The 22,381-nt window shown below is 41.7% G+C and overlaps 1 protein-coding gene across 3 annotated transcripts in view; it reads right to left on the bottom strand.

The window, feature by feature from the left end:
* Window positions 1-272: 272 nt before the first annotated feature.
* KLF12 (Kruppel like factor 12) overlaps window positions 273-22,381 on the bottom strand; it is a 422,424-nt gene continuing 400,315 nt past the window's right edge. For all 3 annotated transcript variants that reach the window (XM_032864255.1, XM_032864256.1, XM_032864254.1), the window contains 2 exons: window positions 19,184-19,341; window positions 273-1,266 (listed from right to left, as the gene is read on the bottom strand). In XM_032864255.1, the coding sequence (XP_032720146.1) occupies window positions 1,085-1,266; window positions 19,184-19,341 (340 nt within the window). In that variant the 3' untranslated portion in view covers window positions 273-1,084. The remainder of the gene's footprint in view (window positions 1,267-19,183; window positions 19,342-22,381) is intronic.

Raw genomic sequence — 22,381 nt, 5'->3', positions numbered from 1 at the left:
GGTAACGTGAGTCCTCAGTGAAGTTATTGTAGGAAAGTCCTTTTATTCATTATTGCTTTTCTCCTCAAGAGGCGCTTTATCCCATCTCTGCTTTGTCTGATTTTTCATGTTCACTGACTTTGCCCGAGCAGCCCCACCTCTGACCTTGGTGCCAGTGTGTCTAAGAAAGTTTTTTTTTTTTTCTTCCCCCTGATTCCTTGTAATCAAATACTAGGGGCAGGAAGAGATGATGCCTAGGTGACAGGACACTGCGATTTGAAGTGGGGCAGTAGTTTTTTTTTTTTTTTTAGACAGGCTCTTCCTATTCAACTACAGAACACCTTGGTGCCGGTCCACGCCAGGGCAGACGCTGGCACTATGCTCCACCTGAAATGTCGCTGCCCCTCTGCTCCAACAGATGAACAGAACGGAATCGAAACGAAACAGAAACAATCAACGACAAACAAATGAAAGATTCAATGTCGGTTTCTCTTCAGGGCATGGCCTAATGACAAGTGGCGGGTGGCGCTATTGCCAAGGGCCGCCTGAGTGCCCCCTTCTTTTCAGGTCATGGAACTCTCCAACAGGCTGCTTCTTCTCTACTTTCATGCTGCTCGCTGGAAACAGACTGGATGTGTGTTCTAGCTTACTGAGACAGGAACTAAAATTTCAGTAAAAAGAAGGGGGCAGGGTGGGGGGGGGGTGCGGGAGAAGAATCCCAATCTGAAAGGTCCTGCTCTAGCCATCGGCTGGTGATAGGTGACCTTTAAGGGATCGATAACAAAACGTCTGACAGCTCAGAAAACGTACAAGCTACAAACATCCTGAAACGGCAGAGTACACGGCACGGGGAAACAGTGCCTGTCTCCTCAGCGCTTGTGTCACGGATCTCCCAGGCCAGCGTGAAGACGTTTGTCGTGCAGTCGCGATGGGGGTTACCTTCAGACCGAAAGGAGAAGGGCTCCTTCTTGTTCCTGCTCTGGTTTCAGACATCGTGGGATGGTGACGCCCTTTTGCGTTAACACTGTGGAGGGGATTCAGCCCTGCTGAATGGGGTGCCGCTAAGAGACCCAGCTCTTACGCTCAGCTGGACGGGAAGCACTCCTCACACCAGCATGTGCCTCCGGCGGTGCAGGGCCAGGTGGTCTGACCGGGAGAAGCTGCGATCACAGTCCGCGCACTTGAACGGCTTCACGCCCGTGTGTTTGCGGTAATGCCTTGTCAGCTCGTCGGAGCGAGCGAACTTCCAGGTGCAGCCTTCCCAGGTACACTTGTAGGGTTTCTCTCCTGGAAGAAAAAGGGACACACGCTTTGGGTGCTCCGTCACTTGCCCCCAAGAACCAAGCCAGCACTATGTGTGGGGGCACTGTCCCTCTCCGTGGGGTTTCCGTGTGGTCATCTTTGGTCCGGAAGCCTCTGCACCCTGCCAGCGGGGTGGGGAGGGGTGGAGGAGGTCAGTCAGGTGGGGGCAGGGAGCGCGTTCCATCTCCTCCCTCCTGTGGTGACATCTGGCCAGTTAGTTCATTAACACTTGCCTCCTCAGTGACCGGGGACGGTACTTTACGTTCAAAGCATCCAAAGGGCCAGACTGATCGCTACGGGATATAACCACAACCGCTTGACTAAAAAGGCCTTTTAGCTTAGGCTGATTTGGCTCTAATGCTGACACTCGCGAAGAACTATATAGGGTCATTAATTACATTTGGTTTCAACACCCTTCCCCCAAAGGGCATCACTTAGATGGTTTAAGGCTATTTCAGGACACAATGTCCATTTATCGGTCATGGGGAATAGGCACAAAATCTGGTCGAAAGGTAGAAGCATTCCACCGCTCACCAGAAATTAGGTATGAATGAAGCACATGTCACTCATAAACATCTAGTTTTTGCTTGTCTATTGGAAAAGAATCCTAGATAGCTTACGAGTGTAAAGTTTAAATACTCTTTTCAGTGACTTAATTAGGGTGAGCCCTAAAGAATCATCACGTTGGTTTCAGTGTTGAAACTCATGGTGAAAAGCCGTCTGAAGAAGTATGTAATTTGACCGGGTCTTTCAGTCAACTTGTAAGGACGGTAAAATATGCAAAGGCTTTGCTGGGAAAAGATACACTATCCATTGTCCAAATGAACTCCCGGGGGGGAGAGAGACAATGGTTGACCCAGGTGTGGTGTTTTTTGTTTTTTTTTTTTCCCCTGGCTCTCATTCAGAATGGATGCCCTGTCCCCATGCAACCCCACAAAAAGTGATCTCTCCTGTTCCTCCCATCAAATAGTCAACAACAGGCATCCTGGCCACACACAGTCTTTGGTGAAAAGGGCCTAAGATAGGAAAGGGAGCTTTTTGCAGATTCCTATGCATAGAGCTGGAGGGTGAGTATTTTTAACCCCACTTTACAGATGAGAAAACTGAGGCTCAATGTAGTAAGGTAACTTGCCAGTGCCAGAAGAAAAAAAATGTACTTGGCTCCAAATGCAGTGCTTTTCACTGTGCTGCAGTGGAATGCATAGTTTTTTCCCATGTAAACTTTGTCACACCCTCAAAGTTATTTCTACTTTCTCAGGTATTCCCAAATCATTCATTTCTTACTTATATCATGTATCGCAACGTATCCTAAAAGTGTTATTCAGATGCCTTTCTCCTCCACCCGTTTCTGAATACATGGAGGTCAGTGCCTCTACCATTTCAATACCCTTGGAGCCTAGAGTAAGTATCAAACAAATGCTTGTATGAATTAGTGAGACTCACACACACACGGAACCACTGAACCCTATAAATGAGCGGACAAGTGATGCCTACGAGGGAGAACCAGTCTGAACCGAACCCAACAACTTTCATTCAGCCCTGAAATAAATGCTATCCATATGGGTCTTTTTAGGATCAAGGGACCCTTTCAGAAGGGAGTGAACAGCACAGACCCGTTAAATCTAGAAATACTGATGCACTAACTGTGGGCCTCAGAAAGCTCCAGGTAACTCTGGAAGGGCTCCTTTCAAGAAGAAGCCTAATGAGTGCAATAACCTAAAACCTCAACCGTTGACTCATTCTAGGTGCCCTACAGAGACAAAAATCTTCATTCGCAGGTGTCTACTGACCAAGTTGATCAGAAATTAAAACAAACAAACAAACGAACACAGAAATCAGAAGCCCTAACTGAAAAAGATTGAGAGTCTCCTACATAGTATATTAATGGCAACTGTTACCATGCTTTTATTTACATGTCCTCCCTGTGTGTTTGTGAATTCACATCAGGAGCGTGGGTTCTAACAAGCTGAGCTTGACATAAATCATGACTTCAAAGACACATCCATCTTTGGGACACTGTGCTCAGCTGGTGGCCTCTGTCACTAACAGGCATCTTCCAGTCCTCTCCAGACTGGAACCAGTCCAGAGTGTAAGGTTTGGAAAGGAAAAGAATAGTGGGTTTTCTTAATTGAAGGATGGATGCTCAAAGTGTCATATATGTATGACTCCCTTTGCCATTCTGGATAGAGAGGAAGGGGACCCATAGGTGGGATAAGCCTGGAAAGTAAGTAAAGACCAGGAGGGGACGAGAGCCTCCAGTGTCATCTCAGGAAGGATGGTAGAGTTTCGAATGGCCCACCATGGGGACAGTTTATTGTCTCAGGCGTTCTCAGAATTTCCTTGTACATCGGGAGTAGGCACTTAATATTCTCTAATTTCTTCCTCACAATTATAATAGTATAACTTTTCCTTCCATTTTGGCTGTTTAATAATGACACTTATGTCCTTTCTACTTGAAAATCTACAGCAGAGATTGGCTCTTCGGGGCTAAATCTAGTCTGTGGCCTGCTTTTTGTGCAATCTTTGAGCTTAGAGTGGTTTTTATACTTGGTACGTGGTTGGGGAAGAAAAAATCAAGAGGTCTATTTCACAGCATGTGAAAATTACATGAAATTCAAATTTCAGCATCCATAAATAAGTTTTTGTTGGAACAGGAGTCTCCATACTGTTTCAGGCTGTCATGCACTGAGGGCAGAACAGAGCCCTGCAACAGAGAACGCATGGCCTGCGGTGCCTAGAAATTTACTATCTGGCCCTTTGCGGAAAGTTTACTGACCCCTGGTGTAAGGGGTCACCTGAGCCTTCTGCAGGCTTCCTGATTATGTTAACTTACTGAATTGGGATACATAATGCACATTGTTAATTTGGGATGGGTGGTGAGGGAATATTTGGGCTTTAGAGTAACTACTTATTCTCCTCATAGGACCCCATTTAAAATTCTAAGAGCCCACTCAGTAATAAATACATATGATATTTCATGGCAAATACTTTAAATTGAGAATTCTGGATTGAGTGACTCTCTGAAAAGGCTCACTCAATCCAATCTGAGTTTTAAAAATATCTTTAGGATCTTCCCTGCTCCTTAAAAGACGAAGAAGGTCTTTCTTATAACAGGAAGATCAGGATGGGGCAGGGTCAGGAACGTATCTATATACTTTTATTAAAAGGTGATACGGGCAAGGAATGTTATGCTTAAGCTTTTATGGATATTAAAAAGAAAGTATACCTTTTTATAAGAAATTTGCAAGGAAAATTCACTTACCACTCAGACAATTAAGTTTACTCTTATCTGGTAACCAAAAGAACAATGATTCTACACAACCCCTTTACAAGGTCACTGTGAACCTTGACCAGTTACTATTCTACTGAGTCTGGGAAGGAGGGCACAGGAGGGAAAGATCAGAAAGAGCTTAGCTGTATGGCATCGTTTCTAATATGGATATTTCAGGAGATGGGGCACAGGGGAAGCAGTAACTGATGGTAAGGCTTTCTTCTGTAAACCCACAGAGGCGGAGCAGGAAAACTGAGTGCAAAATCCAAGTATTCTGTGAGGTGGAATCCAGGGCAGTAAGCAATCAGGAAAGACAAGGCTGGGTGAGACGGGTAAAGCGGGTCGAAAGGCACAAACTGCCAGTTACAGAGAAACGAATTCATGGGAATACACGGCAACAGCAGGGTGACTATAGTTAGTAACACTGTATTATATATTTGAAAGTTGCTAAGAGAGTAGATCTTAATGAAAAGTTCTCATCACACACAAAAAAATCATCTGTATCTGTGTTGACAGATGTTACCTACACTTACTGTAGGAATCATTTCACAACCTATACAAATACTGAATCATGTCGTACACCTGAAGCTGATTTAATGTCAGTTATATCTCAATAAAAAAAAGAAAGACAAGGAATAGCTCTCAAAAATACCAGAGGCAGACATGTCCCCGCTCTTGAATAAAACCACTGCAAATAATAAATAAGTTGATAAGTTATTAAGGGGCTAAGCGACGAATGAAGGCATATAATGAAGAATGTAAACCTTTTCCACTACAGAGTGGGGAGGGAGAAAGCCTATCAGAAAAGAGTAAGCTTAACTGAGTGATAAGTGAATTTTCCTTGCAAATTTCTTGTAAGAAGGTATACTTTCTTTTTAATATTCATGAAAACTTAAGCATAATATTCCTTGCCCCTACTGCTGCATTAATAGAACTGGAGTTTGGGTATTCTCTCCCCATGCTTAAAATAAGGAGGGAAAAAAGAAAATGATTATCTTCTAATCTCTCTTCAAAATTAGAGGCTGAGCTACGGGGGTGGCAGAGGAGATGGCCACTCTGACCAGATACAGGGCTGACCTCTGCCCCTCACTCAGGAGAGAACTAGGGTTTGATTATACTTGCCCACTACCTAGCATTTTATTAAAAAAAAAAAAAAATGCTCTTTTTGGGCCAGTCAAGTTCTAGAAGTAGATACAAGAACAATTTTAGTGGCCATTGTATTGTATTCAGCTATACATTGTATTTTACACTTGTGCTTTAAAGCAGTTTAAAGGATACGATCTTACAAGCAAATTAGGGTAACAGAAACTTCCTGATGTGAGTAAAAACTTATTAAATGATAAAGATGTTTGTAGGATGTATTGCAGTATGCATAAATGAACCCCGAAAGGATATAATGAGCAGAAAGAATCTTTCTTCCACCCTGTCTTCTTTCCTTTAAAATCTTCCTAGAAAATAAAAAAACCTAAATTTAACGTTAAGAAGTCAGCGTGGTAGGTGCAGAACGGTTAAGTGTATTTTCCACAACAATTTTCCTATGGAGAGAGATGGCCTGGACGATGAGAGGAGTCAGTCATCTCCCAGTCTGTGCTTCTCCCGCACATAGCTGCTGGGTATCAGGCTGAATGACAGTGACAGTAAACACGATTTCCAGTAATTTCTGCAGGAATTGTGAATTGCCCTTCAACGCGTTTGAATTGGATTTCAACAAATGTGTTATTCAAACCTGTTTTCCCTAGAAATAAGCTGAAAATAAAAATAGCATGCCCGGGACGCCTGGATGGCTCAGTTGGTTAAGCAGCTGCCTTCGGCTCAGGTCATGATCCCAGCGTCCTGGGATCGAGTCCCACATCGGGCTCCTTGCTTGGCGGGGAGCCTGCTTCTCCCTCTGCCTCTGCCTGCCATTCTGTCTGCCTGTGCTCGCTCTCTCTCCCTCTCTCTCTGACAAATAAATAAATAAAATCTTAAAAAAAAAAAAAATAGCATGCCCATCTTCTTCCTTTTGTCTAATTCACAAATACACTTAGAATCCCGAGTGGCAAAATCTCTGAAAGCATGGTTAATATCCCTCAAAATAATGGGAAGTTTTGACTTTAACGTCGGATCATCTTTGATTTTTGTTTCTTCTACTAATCCCATGAAATAATGAAATGAAAGAAAATGGTATCATTTATGTCTTTACCAATAAGTCTTAGTAGATAATATTTCTTGGCTAAATTGAGACATTAAGTTGCTAGTGTCTCAGGAAAACTGAAGGACACCATCTGGGTGATTAATTGGTAGCTTAATCCCATGCCATACCTTGGGAAGCAGTTTACTAACTTGTAGGTCTTCAGTTTTTAAAGCGTGAAGTTCTCCATGTCCCATAACAAATCCAAGCCATTTCCACACTTTGTGTTTAAAAAAAAAAAAAAAGAAAAGAAAGGATCTGGCCATTTTTTGAGCACAATCTGTCCTCCTCTGTTCTTTAAAAAACCTGGACTACACTATGAGAACCACTGAAAAAGGAAAATGTGAACCAAAACTAATAGCAAGAGCTTCTATTTTTTAAAGTGGAACAGTCCTATAAAGATGAAAGAGAGAGAGAGGAAAAAAAAAGATCAAACGAGGAGGTTTGCAAAGTTTTGTTTTAAAACGCTCTTTTTAACTGCACTTTCGGGGTTCAAGTTAAGTGTAATTTTTTATGCAAAACTGCCTGTGTGTGTGTGTGTATGTGTGTGTGGTGTAGTCACAGGCATTATTTAAACAGAAGTCTAATTAAGTGTCCTGAGAAAATGAAAACTCACGTCAGGTTTTTTTTTTTTTTCTTGCAACAGTCAACAAACTGATTTATTATGAGAACCCCTGTCTCTTTCAATCTTGGTTAAAGAAAAGGATTAAGAGTCACTAAATGCATTTCCATGACATTTACCCAGCAGAGGCATAATAAAGTCTAAAGAAAACAGCAGGTATTGAATGGATTCCCAAAACCCACGAAACAAAAATAACTTTTTCAGGTACCTCCCATCTTACCATCTGAAATGCTGAAAGGTAAATGTGTACTGAGACAAAAGACAGGTGCCCTTTCATATTAAAATGACGTGTGAGCAATACGGAGGAGAGGAATGCGTCTTTGAAAGAGTCTGGGTCAAACAAAACAGCCATGTTCTCACATCAGCTTCTCTCTAATATTTTCTCAAGCAACTGAAAAGGAACACCTTTTGCAACAGGAAGCAGAGGCATTTTTTTTTTTTTTTTTCAGTTCAGAAGTGCATTTCTGAAATGTGTCTCTGTTTAACTTTTATAAAGTTACGGGGCCCCAGACGCTGACAAATGAGCTTCATTACACTCAAGGCTCAACATATTTTCTGTGACAATCTGTTTTACTTGAGGAATGGTATTTGCATATGGGGGGTGGGGGGGAGTGGACCAGAATCAAGATTCCTATCTTGTCTTCTGGTTTCTGTTACATTAGTTCATAAAAGTTCACCCTATTTTAGATCTGGGAGGAAATAAGTTACTTTTAAAATGAGGAAACAGAAACCTAGAGCTGAGATTATGCAGTGCCTGACTTGTTCTCAGGGTAGACAGGTAGACTGAGGCTGCCTTCCCTCTTGGTGGCGGTAAGGGCGCAGGAAATAGCACAGGCTTTGAAATCAGGCAGAAAGCCTGGCCGAACGTTGGCTCAGTCATCGGTAATTAGACCTCAGGCTCAAGCGTTCAGCTTTCTGAAGCACTGTTTCCCCATCTGTAAAATGGACACACTATTCCTACACTTGTGAAACTAAGAAGCCCACGTAGCCAGTGACTGAAAAATGATAGGCTATTTAATTTTGTAGTTATAAAATTCAAGATTTTTCTTTTTTTTTTTCCTAGGACATAAATAAAGTTAAACACAGATCCTGTTTGCTATTAAAAAAAATGAATTAAGGGATTTCTGGTAACTGGATACCAATTTGATCTTGATTTTCCTAACATTTTAAATATAAAGCTACTTTATAGGCCAAAGAGAACAATGTAGTATTCAATAATTTGTTGGACCTATTTCACCTTATCAAGTTGATCAAACACATTGTGTTTGAATTGTGAATTGTCTGGTCTGAGTTAACTCTCTTCTTCACGATGTGTAAATGAGATCAAGTGGATTTGGTCTTTCTTCCCCATGCAATTCCATAATGGCTATCTTTGATAAAAACAGTATGTGCCAAAGCACATAGCACTTTCCGTGCATCATACTTTGTTCTGAAGAACTTTACGGATGTGAACTTTACCAAGTTCCCAATGAAGTAGTTATAGTAACCAACCCCACTTCACCCAGAGTTGGTACATGGTAAAGGTGGGATTTGAACCCTGGGAGTCAGACACCAGGGCCCTCAGTTTGAACCTCTCGTCTATGTTGCTCCTGACACTTAAGTCACTGCTTTAATAAACCAGGCTATCTGGTCAGAGCTGGAGAAACAGGCTGAAAATGTGAATTAGTCTTTACAGGACAGACAATATGTTAACACAGAGACACTAGTCCTTCTCATGTAGAAATCAAGTATAAATGAACCAAAATATCCTATAAAAAAAGTATACTTTACTGAAAGCAAAAAGTTTAAGGTCTAAGGGTAATACTTTGTTTGGCTCTTCTGAGTTTCTATTTCCACATAGTGACAATATTTATTTTCCCATGTTTCTGGTTATACTCTCCTTTTTGTTTCTTTTGCACAGTATCCTTCCTTTACCTGTCACATAAAGGCTTACCAAGATTTTGACTGACTTCTCACCTGCCTATGTTCTCCTTGGCTCCTGTGGCTTCCACCACAACTTGTAAGGAAAAGATTCCTAAGAATCGACACCTCAGTCTCTCTCCTAAGCATTATAGAGATTTCCCAAGTGGCAGTTCAAAAGTCATCTCAACGTGACCAAAACTCTACTCAGCATCTACCATCTGAATAAGACAAGTTTCTCCTCCTGTTTTGCTAAGTGGAAAGAAAGGCAATCCCACTTCCTCAGGTATCAGTCAAGTCACAAACTTCTCTAGCTGGGGAATTTCTTGGACTCCTCACTGTTACTCTCTGCTGCGCAACCTAACTATTCTACCTGTCGGTGCTGCCTTCCAAGTATCTGCCCGGCCCTCCTCTCCAGTTTATCCCTCCCGTGGCAGGCGGCCTTTCTTTAGGTTCTTGCCATCTTCCACTGAAACCAACATCTAATGGTTCTGTTTCCCTGTCTTTTGTGCTACCCCCTCCAATACCGTCTGCACTACTTGGAGGAACATTTTCTCAAACACAGCCTGATCATGTAGCCCTTGGGACCCGGGACACACCCATACTAAACTCTCATCACACCCTACTGTGATTGCTGGTTTTCCTGTCTGCCTGCCCCACTCAACAGCTCTGTACTGAGGAGGGTTTGGGCTTTCTTCATCACTATATCCCCAGGGCCCACACAGCTCTGTGCTAACAAATGCTGTTGGTTAAATGAAGGACACTACTTAAATTCAAATACCTCACATTCTTTTAAAAATATAACACACAACAGTCAAGTTAAGAGTAATCTGGGGGCACCTGGCTGGCTCAGATAGTAGAGCGTGGGATTCTTGACCTCGGGGTTATGAGTTCGAGCCCCACATTGGGTGTAGAGCTTACTTAAAAAAAAAAAAAAAAAAAGAGGGGCTCCTGGGTGGCTCAGTCAAGCGTCCGACTCTTGCTTTTGGCTTAGGACATGATCTCAGGGTCGTGAGATTACGTTTTGTGTCAACGCAGAGTCTGCTTGAGATTCCCTCTCTCCCTCTCCTATGCTCCTCCCAGCTCGAGTGTTCTCTAACATAAATAAATAAAATCTTTAAGAAAAAAAAAAAAGAGTAATCTATTTTATGAGGCAGGGAGTCTATTGCTAGCATTCTACCCATTCTACCATCTTTTCTAGTCTAATGAATTAGAATATGTATTTTTGAGAAGGAAAATAAATTTGGGAGGTTTCATTTAAAACTGGTGCCATTTAAAGTTCTGGTCTGCAAACAAATATCTCATTTTAAACCTTTAAAATTAGTAACATGATGAGTAATTGGGCCTTCTATTTTGCTGCTCAAATGAGCATTAATTGTTTTCATCTTTAAAACAATATATTTATGATTCTTTTCATTCTTAGTTATGAAGACTTTTATTTAATAGTCAAGCACAATAAATATTTTTTATATATTCTTTAGGGGTGGATATGTTTTCTGCAAAGATACAGCTCCTCATTATCTTTTATCTTTAATGATTTCATTAAACCCACAAATTTCTTATTAGTAGTAATTTTGCCATTCAGGACAGGATGACTAAAACTCACAACCTAGTCATTCTTTGATGGAGCACGAGAAAGTTACAAGGGTTGGGATACTATTATCCCACTCCTGCTTACAACACCATTTTGACTGGAATATGGATAAAATAAACCCAGAAGTAAAAGAGGGAAAACACAGAGCATGGTCATGAGATGCCCTGGTGTTTTGAACTTTCCACTGTCATTAACGATTTGTGCACTAACATGAAAAGAATTAAGAAGGAGAACTCATTTAGTAATTAATTTATTTAACTGAGGTAATAATTGGTAAGGCTGTTTTAAAAGCCATTACTTTCCTAAAGCTATATAAAAGATGAATTTATTTTTAAAACAAATTTTAAATAAGGTAACACTTTTTTTTTTTTTTTAAAGAGGGAGAGAACCCGGGCACCTGCACCGTGCTGGGAGGGGCAGAGGGAGAGGGAGAGAGAGAGAATCTTAAGCAGGTTTCACGCCTGGTGCAGTTCATGCCCGGTGCAGGGCTCAGTCTCACGACCCTGAGATCAGGACCTGAGCCAAAATCCAGAGTCAGATGCTTAACCATCTGAGTTATCCAGGCACACCAAACTAAGGTTAACACTTTCAAAACCAAGTCAAGTGAAATATGCGCAGCATGGGCACCTGCAAGCAGATAATCGTAAATCCAGGCTCAGCATGTTTCTACACGGTCACTCTCTAGGACAGGTTGAAGTAACGCCTCCACAAATGAAAACAAGTGTGACACGTCCACAGCACTTTGCTTTTCATCCAGAGGATTCAGGTTCCCTTTTAGAAAGGGCACTTCGGTGCTTGCTGGGGGGGGTGGGGGGGTAGGGGAGGCCCGCCAGCCGCAGGCAGGACCCATCCGCCCTTCCCGGCTTTGGCGCTCACCCACGGCTCTCTCGGAGCACACTGCACGTGGCCCCTGCTGTCTCCCCCACCACATTCGGAATCCCTGCTGTCTTCACGGCGGACCCCTTCCTGTGCAGAGAGCCTCCCACCGAACGAACACTCTACAGCTGCCTATTTAATCATTAATGCTTCTCGTCCTTGTCTTCTCACTGCCTTTCTAACAAAGTAAAATTTTAATAGACTCAGAAGAAAGACCAGTTCACATTAATGAAAAGCTTTAAAAATAGACCATTTAAAGTCCCTCGTTATGTTCTGACTTCAAAAGGACCTGCATGACCATCACTGAACAGGTACGGGCTGCCGGCTAGCCGACGGGGCAAGGCGGCTCGCGTGGAGAGGAGGCTGGCAGGTTCCTAGCGAACGTGTCTGAGACCCGGTGTCGTGACAACGGGACAGGTTCTAGAGAGCCTGGAGCTTGAATCCCAGCTCCACGGCTCGTTCACGGCATGAAAGTGGGTGAGTGTTCTAACCTTCCAGGGACTATACAGAGGCGACTGAAATAGGTCAAGCGCTAAGAGAGCTGAGCACTGTACCGGGATCTGGCAGGTTCTCAGGAAATGTCAGCTCCCTCCCATCTGTGGTCTCCATGTTTGTTCACAGCATTTCTTACTCCTAAACCACAGCGTGAAGTACCAATGTCTTCAAAGCCTCCCTCTTCCTACCCTCATGTCATCAGAGGGTGGGCCCTGTTGTTTCTACTGTGGCCATGTTTCCCACATGGCTCCCTTTGTGCTGGGGCATGGAAATGCCCAAGAGCTCTAGGATCATGGAGGCTTCTACCTGGCTGGGGAGGGAGGGTAGTCAGACAGCCTAACAGACCAGGGGGCGCCGAAACAGTTTTGAACAATTAATAGAGTTTCTAAAAAAGTAGGAAGAAAGGAGGGCCCTAAGCAGGCCATTTCAGGTCAGGGGTAAAAATGAACGATTGAACTCCATAGAGTTTAGCACATTTGGAGGTTCATGCGTTTGTATGGCTGAGGAAAGAGGGAAATTGGGATAGGGTCTGCAAAGGAGGTTTAACAGATGAACAGAAGTCAGATGAGAAGGGCCTTGCACCCAGAGTAGGAAGGTGTCCCCAGTCTCCTTAGCCATAACAGACAGCTCCATGTTCTTTTGTCATTTTGCTTCTATCTTTATTATATGGCTTTGCACTCTTGGCCTCTGTCATGACTGTTCATGTGAATCTTATCTAGTTTACTTATGGACCTCTTCACTGAAGATGGGAGCTTTGTCTCTTTTTGCCTTCTTCAAGAAAAAACCCGGCATGCCTTAGACATGGAAAATGCTCGATAAGTGTGTGTCCTGTTAATTCTGTCTACACAGATTCAAATGGAAAACTGTCTTTTACTAAGTACTTTAAATATATTCCTTATAAGATTATGTGTATCATCATTTTGCCAAAATGATGATAAAGAGGACTTGTTTAGGCAACAGCTTTCGCTTTACTTTTTCTGAATTATAAAAATGTTAAATTAGTAGGGTCTGAAGTACAGAGATGACATGATTATAGCTACTTGTGATGAGTGAATACCAAATGAGGCACAATTTTTTGCCTTGAATCTACTGGTCTCAACAACAACAACATATATCTGTATCAATATTCATATATACAATTTCAGTTGAACACCGAGTCCCTCCGATGGCTTAGTCACTGTATTTCCTGGGGATATAAAACCGAGGCCCCCTGGAGTAATTATACCAAAGAGTGCTATGTTTATGTTCAAAGATAAAAATGAAACAGAAAACTTGAGATTCACAGAGTGAAGTAGCTTATCTAAGTTTGCCCACCAGTTAGGGGCCAAGGCCAGATTCAAACTCTCATCTGCTGACTTCAAAGGTGGTTCTAGTCCTACTACAGTTTCCTGTTTCTCAGCAAGTAGCAGTATGCTCAGACTTACACGTGGTTTGGCCAAGACTTACCAACAACTTGTTGGGAAGGATTTTTACCTGAAAAATTCAGTTTGCTCTTAAGTGATTAATTATCTTGGCATCGCTAAGCCTGATGCTTTATCTAACAACAAATCTAGACAGCAGGCCTGACACAGTTTTATACGAGTGAGTTATTTAATTAATGAAGACAGATGTGGGAGTAGGAGCAGCACCCCACCACCTGATCGAGCAACTACAAGACCTATGAAGAAATGCCACTAATATGCGCAGCTGTCACAGAGCTCATGAATTTCTTTGTAGGAATATCATCAAACCATTTCAGAATCTCACCCAGTTCAACATAATGTCAAATCAGAAGAAAGAAATGTAGGAATAGCAGTGAAAAGTGATGAGGCGAGTAAAAAAGTGAGAAGGCAGGGAATTTGCAAGCATTTAGGATTGATGTGTGTGTCTGAATGTGTGTGTGTGCACACGGGTGTGTTCCAAATGCACCATCATTATCTGATATTAATTACAAAGGCATCATTCCTCAAGGGAAGAGCTAAATCATACAGCATTTCCTTCATTTATAAAAGGTAGGAAAGGACACGTTTTAAGACTTAAATCACAGGTGGTTAATAATTTTAAAGCATCCATATGAGTTAACGTCTTTGAAGTGTAAAATTCAGATAGGACTCACTTTTGATGAAGCCAGAGAGATAAGAAATGTGTTTGCTTGACGGTTACTAATTTTTAAAAATTTAGGTGTACATTACATAGGGATTAAAATGAATATTAGACAACAGTGACTGAACAAGCCCCATGGATTTTTGGAGAGCAGGGTATCAAGCTGGAATATAAAATACTCCCAGAGTCATTCGAAACTGAATATTTTTATATGTTAATTACTCTTTTAAAAATCTGGCTTTAAATTTATCTTTATATTGTCTTTTCTTTGTTCATCATTAAATGGCCATATTTCACAGGACACTGATCATTATGTCCTGGCCCCCATGCCACCAGAGAGCTCTCCTTGACTTTCAGACCCTCCCAGACGAAACCCAACAGCTGGTTGTTGTGCACCATCTAGTGGCTATAGGAATCATTGATGCCTGAATGTTGCTTGCTTCTGCATTTTAGAAATACTGGGACATATATTTTTAAGAAAATAAGAGAACTGTGAACAGCAATACCAGATTCATAAGACTATTTCCTTCTAAAATTGATATTTAAGTCATTTAATAAGCAATACAAATCTTAAAATGAAGTGAGGGAAATACACAGTACATGCTAGTTATGCGTAACAAAGGTTTAAATGAGCATTAATTTAATTATAGTGCATATGTACTTAAATAGACTGTACATTGCTCCGTGTAGGGGAGACACAATTTATACCAGTGAATAGGAACAATGTACCTGCTGACAACCATGGGTACAGGATTGCTGAAATACATAAAATTTTTTCTCCTTTTTACCACACCTTAAATAATTCACCACAGGCAAGTGTTAGTAAAGGTAGTTAAAAGTGTTTGCTCAGATCTTTACATTATTATCTAAACTGCATGGCCATGACAATACACTTAAATTATTTCCAAATTAAAACAAAATTATTTCCAATTTTAAAAAGGCACTCTTTCACACTTCTTCAACTGTATTTAATTTACTTTGCAAATTCTAAAGAGATGATTGATCACATACTAATAAAGCACAAAAGATCAAGTGTTAAAGGTAAAATTAACATGACTTTATCAAAGGAAATTTCTTATTGCTACTTGCTCACCTCCCATAGCGTGTGTACTTCTCATAAGTCATCTGTTATAATCCCAAGCTCTACATTCATTGTTATTGGTCACACAAAAATAACTTACTCAAAATGCCTGAAGCAAAGGTATGGCTGAGAACTTATTAAAAGCAAAGCAAGCCAACCTGAATCCCTCTACAACTAGTTTTGATTTCATTTTGAACAAAAGGTTGAGAAATCTTGCATAGAATTATAAATAGAAACACACAAGGGCTCACTTTGAACCAAGTTTCATTCGTTATTTTTAAAAGGACTATTACTTGATAATTTAGGAGGATATGTCTTGCGGAGTAAATATCTCTCTGTTAAGTGGATGAATGGATGTGGCATGTCTTGGTTTGGAGTAGGAATTTCACAAGGAATTTGCTGATGTAGCTGTGATACTGAGAAAGAAGGACTAGAGGTAGGATAGTTAGGTGGTTTTTTAGCTACTGGTTAACGAATTAGGACCCAGTTAGATGGAAGTCTCTGGGATCACATCTCAGAGCCTTTTTCTTTAACCTGTCTTACTTAATATCTGGCAAAAATGGAAAAGCTGAAGGAGAGAGCTAAAATACTAAATGCAAGGTGGGCGGGGAGAGGTTTCAAAGTCATTTCAACTTCTTAGAAGAATGGGCCCAAGTCAACCAAATGGATGTAGACTCACTATTTCCCAGACTTGAAAGGGCATCCACAGCCCTCAGAATACTGGTTCTGTTCTCTATCTCCCACAAAAGACCAGCCAGCCAGCAGCAAAACATGTCCAGTGAGAGGAAATGCACTGCTCCCAAGGGAGCCGTCCCGGGGGGGACAAGTCAACTATCAACGCAACATTGCGTGTTGAGGTTTAACAAAAAATCCGTACAGGTATAGGGAGGGACAAGATGTAGATCTCAGCAGTCTTTGATTTAGAGGACTTAACAGAGAGAGTCGACTGCTAGAGGACTTAATACTATTTTTACATTTTAAGAGGTGCACATTCACAAGATCTCGCCCTTCAGTTTGCGGTGTGAAAACTTGAAAAGACACAGTGACAAGTGGGACGATATCTAGAAAAAGATGGCTAAGACAACTGAGGGTACCTGATTTGGAGAAATGAAGATGCCAGTGGTTCATGCCAGGGAGGGGCACCGGGGCCAGGGAGTCACAGTGAGAGCTCTGGTTGAACAGGTAGTTGGGGCTGTTCCACTCAACCTGAAGGTACTGGGAGCCAAACAAGGCCCTACCAGGCCACTCCATACTGATGAGATGAGGACTCTGCCCTCCGAAATTTCACCCAGCTTGTCTTGCGGAGGAGTGAGCTCACCCCTGTGGGAACAATACCTGACCAGGAGCCACCATGGCACAAAGGGGATAATGACAGCTGCGGCCACGGGTGTTGTGAAGGATTAAATGAAACAGAAGACGTGTACGTGCGCAGAAAATGGCGTGGCAGGGACTGGTTCCTTGTGAGCGATGACACCCAAGGGATTTCCAAAGTTAGGCAACAAAGTAGACTCTGTGGCGTAGAAGGTTGATGCGGACCCTAGGAGTCTATGATTTCATCTTATTAATAACCTAAGCTAATTAGTGCTGCTTCAACATTCAAAGTTTATATTGCTTTGAGTGGTAACGCATTCATCATGTCTCCCCTACTTTCATTTTTACGTTAACTGACCTGTAAGACACAAACCCCAATGTCCTGGGTTTGCTTTCCTCCCGTCCACTGTGCATCACTTGGATAATGGAACAGAGGTGTCTGTGTACAGATGAGGCTAACATGTACCTCAGAAAGTTCAAGGAATAACTCAAAACATACGATGATTTACGGAAGAAAGCTTCCTCTTCCTTTTTTTTTTTTTTAAACAGAAATGCTCCCGTGAAAAGTGAGTCATGTGACCTGATCATACTTAAACGACTGTGATCGCTGTTCATTACCTACTGATGGGATGGAGCATGCTTCTTTGACCCTCATGTTTTTATACTCATTCTTGGCCTAAATGGTAAAGAAATTGATTAAAAAATAGTGCCAGAGAGATAGATGAAAACCTCTCCTGGGGAGGCTTGGATCAATGGAAAAGGCAAAAATCTGGAATTAAGCCGAAAAAGGAAAAGGACTGGGAGCAGGGATGAGAGATGAAGAGGCAGTTTGCACAATGCCTTGAACTGGGAGAGGTATTCAAAGTGTATGTTCTACGTTAGAAGAGCAAAAGTAAACTCCAGATCCTGCAACGTGTTTTTGAGTTCAGACAAGCCTCCTACACCAGCAGTGCATCACACACACACAAATGATGCCTGTCTCGACGTGCGGAGTCACGGAGCAGTCTCTGTCCAGCAGCTTTAGAAACTGTCCAATGACATGACGAAGTAAACGGCAATGACATGATGAAGAACACTGGCTTACATGAGTTTGCTACCTCGGCCAGGAAATGGTGTTCTTAGTGTGATTATTTTAGTATATTTAGAGATGTAATACTATTCACAGATCTCAGCGGGAGTCTGTTCCACGTGAAGTTTCCAGGTAGAGGCAGATGCCGGCGTCTGGTGCCCATCAAGGACAGTCCCTGGACTCAGCCTGCTTGACCCGCGGCCCATTGGTACCAGAAATTACCAGGAGTGTGTAGGAATGACTTGCCCTCTCCTATCTGCTCCCTTGAGCTTTACACATTCCAGTCCCCACTTCTCCTAGAAAAGGTAGTGTAATTGTGGGGCTCTCTCTTTACCTTCAGTCTCTTCCCAGAGCCTCCCACTGGGGGCTCCCAACAGGACCCAGGAGCCAAGGAGGCTGGGGATGTTGGCTAAGGAACACATAAGGCACAGGACAGAAGGGGTGGGTAGGGGGCTAAGGAAAGAGTCACTAGGTTATTTCCTGGGTGGGTGGGTGGATGGATGAGTACACGGACGGGTATGTGGATGGATGGAGAGGTGGACGGATGTGGGGGGTGTGGATGGGGACAAGAGTCAGTAAATTGTGTGTAATCTCAATTTCTTTCTCTCTAAACTGAATATTAGAAGTCCTCCCTCTATATATAAAATACCAGTGAAAATCAAATGGAATCACATGAAAATATTTCTTACATTCCTTACAGTAATTGATACACACACACACACACATATATACATATATGTCAATTTTATATATATATTTTTTGGTTCATTTGTTTGGTTATTTGGGGGTTAGAGACCAAGGGGAGAAAAACATGATCTAAGTGGTGCTTAAAATGCTACCTTTAGGGATGCCTGGGTGGCTCAGTCATTAAGCAGCTGCCTTCGGCTCAGGTCAGGATCCCAGGGTCGAGGGATCGAGCCCCACATCAGGCTCCCCGCTCTGTGGGAAGCCTGCTTCTCCCTCTCATTCCCCTGCTTGTGTTGCCTCTCTTGCTGTGTCCCTCTCTGTCAAATAAATAAAATCTTAAAAAAAAAAAATGTTACCTTTAAGAGGATAGGACAATTTTGCTCAGCGTTTTTCAGTGTGCTTTGCGGACCTTTTAGAATCTGAGAAACTAGACAATGGTTAAGTGGCAACATTGATTATAAAAAAGGCTCCATCACTGTGTCCTACCACCGTAAAGGTCCTTAAGACATAGACGATGAACTTCACCCTTGCTAAGGTCACTAAGACTTAAGCCTTTTTCAACTGAGACAGGGGAACGCACTCCCCTCAGACAGGAAGTCAACTTTAGACCGCAGTATAAGGAGCGAGTATAAACCACATTCCTGGGCACTCAGGACCCCGAAGTCGAACAGTGGTCCCTTTGGGACTTTCCCTGATCTCCCATCTCCCCCGCCCCTGCCCAGAGAGGAGCCTTGGGACAGCGTACCTGTATGTGTCCTTCGGTGAGCCTTCAGGTGAGAACTTTTTGTGTATACTTTGTTGCAACCCTCAAAATCACATCTGTGGATACGCCGTTTCCTGGAGTCTGGGGATTCAGACCGTCTCTGGCGTCTTGTGCTCTCAATACTAAATGGTGAGATTGAACTGGAGAAAGAAACAGTGCGGTTAAACGGTGACCAGCACAGCTCTCCGTCTTCGTGCTAGTGACAGGAGACCCCAGCCTTAGCCTGTTGTCGCTTGCTACAGCCTCGAGGCTCTACGGCCACATTTCCCACCATCACTTTCTTGAACATGGTGTATTTCTTTATCTCGAAGGCAGGCAGCTTGGCCTACTTCTGAGAAAACACTCCTCCACAGACAAAGATATGCTTAAAACAACAAGATAGAAACAAAAACTCCATAAAATCAGTGGTAAGTGAGTAGATCTTCCTTATCGAAAGAAACAATCTGGAATCCTACTGAAGGACACAGAGAGTATTTTTGGAAGCTCAACTACAGACTGACAAAATGAGGGCATTCCGCAAGCAACACGGGGGGGGGTCTGAACTGCACGTGACAGCATAGAAAATCGAGTAAAATCACCAGGTACATTTCAAAACAAGTGAGGTCAGGCTGAAAGAAATGACATCAGTACATCAATAACATGAGTCATGACAAGCTATTTCTGTTCAGTGAAATGCACCTGACATTTAACTTTTCCAGTTGGTGGTTTTTCATGGTGAGGAATCAAGCACATTGTATTTAAAGATTAGCTGTACCACCACTATGAGAAAAAGTTTCAACTATGAAATTTGGCCCCGACTTGCACAGTGTTTAATCTTAATGCCACAGTAGAAAAACAGGATTAGTTTGTAACGTCAGGTAATTGATTAACATGTACCTCTTCAAACTTTAATCTCTTTTGATTGAGGTAGAAACGAAGTATATGACTAATCGTTTTCAGTTACCCATGAAGTTCTTTACTATGATCACAAAATATAACACAAACGCAATCATCCCTATTTCTAACGTAAAAAATTCACCACTGCTCATATTGGACATATTTTCTTCCAGCTTTTTCATGTTTTGATGTTTTTCAAAATTAAAGTTTATTAGTAAATTACCTCTTACAAAAACCTGAAGGACTGAGCAAGAATTCTTTGAAGAAAGTGATGTTTACGCTTCACTTAAGCCGATTATAGGTAAAGGAAAAACCCCACCCTCGATCCCTTCCTCCTCCTCCTATGGAAAACCTGTCATACATTTTCTTTAAATTCTTTCAATTCGTTCCAATTATCCTTACCTATACAAACCCACAGTAATAGAAGCTCCTAACAATGTTTTGTTCTTTAAAAGACATGTAGAGGGGCACCTGTGTGGCTAAGTGGGTTGGGCCTCTGCCTTTGGCTCAGGCCATGATCTCAGGGTCCTGGGATTGAGCCCTGCTCAGTGGGGAGCCTGCTTCCCCCTCTCTCTCTGCCTGCCTTTCTGCCTACTTGTGATCTCTCTCTCTCTGTCAAATAAATAAATAATCTTAAAAAAAAGAGAGACATATAGATACCATTATATAGTTCACATCACTTTGCGAATTTCTCTACACTTGCCTTTTGCTCACTCACCATTAAGCACGTAAGACTATCCCGGTTTATGCCAACACTGTCATTTATTTACTTCGAGTGCTATATCCACAACTCATCTATTCTAAGATGATTTTTTTCATATTTTGATGTCTCTAATATCAGATGCTTCTTATACAACTGATGGCTTGTCATAGTTTAACTGGCATAAAATTATTTTTTTGTATTAGTAGTACATACAGCAGTGGTGCATTTTACAATATGTGGTACTTTTAACTTAGATCAGAGGTTGGTAAACTTCTTCTGTAAATGGCTAAATAGCAAATAGTTGGTTTTGACTTTGACAGTCACGCAGTCTATGTCATAAATCAACTCTGCCCTTGTAGCATGAAAGTAGCTATAGACAATATGTAAACCAGGAGTATGGCTAATGTTCTAATTAAACTATTCATAAAACAGGGGTTGTATTTGGGGCCAGTGGTTGATGCATGACTTAGATGAAACATGGGAACAGTCCAGTGAATATTCAACTGAGAGTTTTAAAGTCTATTTCTTAAGCGATGGACATTTAGGTTATTTCTGAAACCTCACTGTAACATTGCTCCAGTGAACTTTTCTTCCCCCTCAATGTTTCCTTCTACATATGCACCTTTGAAGTTTTCAATGTATCTTCTCACTTGTACGAATAACAGATTCAGTTGCCAAAGCTTTCTATTATTAGCTAAGACAAAATATAAGTGGTGTATTTCTACTTTTTCCTTGAAGAGTTTAAGACAAGATCTTTATTAATAGAATGACAGAAAATACGGGATGGGTAAGCCACTTTTTCGAGCCTTCCTACGAATCAATGTGGATTTGTCGTTTTCCACATAACTGACTCAGTTGTGGCAACTGGAGCCTATTGTGAAAAAGTCAAAATAGTGTGATTGGCCTGCCCCACAAAGGAACAGCTTTGGTCGCTCCTGCCAAGGTATGCTCGGCCTAGGCTGGGTTTCTGGTGAACAAAACTGTACGTGTGAAGATAGGACAACAGCAGTTCATTTCTTGAATATCTAGTCATGAAAATAAATACGGATCTTGGTCCTTGGGGGCCTCAAAAATAGAGATTTCTGTGTCGTGATATGTTTGACATCTTTTAAATCAAGAGAAAATGATATGGTATCTATTTCCTTCAAATTATAACTTAAAGTCTATAATCAGAATGGTGTATGTTGTACAGTACTTTCTACAGACTAATAAGTATAAATATAGCTATGCGTAATCACATAATACGTTGTTTTGTCTGCAGTTTATTTTAGCTGTTTACTTTGCTATGTATTTGTATATAGAGAGAAAGTAAAAAATAAATCTGAACTTAAAACCAAGTAAGTACTAAGCAGGTCTTTAAGGCACCAAGGAAGTGAGACTGCTCTATGGTCCATCCATCATGAAGCCATTCAACAGGTGGTTAAGGAAGATTAAGGCCACAGAACAGCATGATAGTACTTCACCGAGACTCCTGAATTTACACCGAAAGAAAGACATGTTAGGGGATGGCCTTAATGCTATAAAACTTCACACGTTGACTTTCTTCATTTTAAAGTAAAATATTTTAGGATATTATGAAGAACCATCCCCTCAAGGTATCT

This window comes from Lontra canadensis, unplaced genomic scaffold (assembly GCF_010015895.1).
Source record: "Lontra canadensis isolate GAN:19392208 unplaced genomic scaffold, GSC_riverotter_1.0 scaffold26, whole genome shotgun sequence".
Classification (NCBI taxonomy): domain Eukaryota; kingdom Metazoa; phylum Chordata; class Mammalia; order Carnivora; family Mustelidae; genus Lontra; species Lontra canadensis.
The sequence above is the reverse complement of the archived record's forward strand: the minus strand, read 5'-3'. Positions and strand labels throughout refer to the sequence as shown.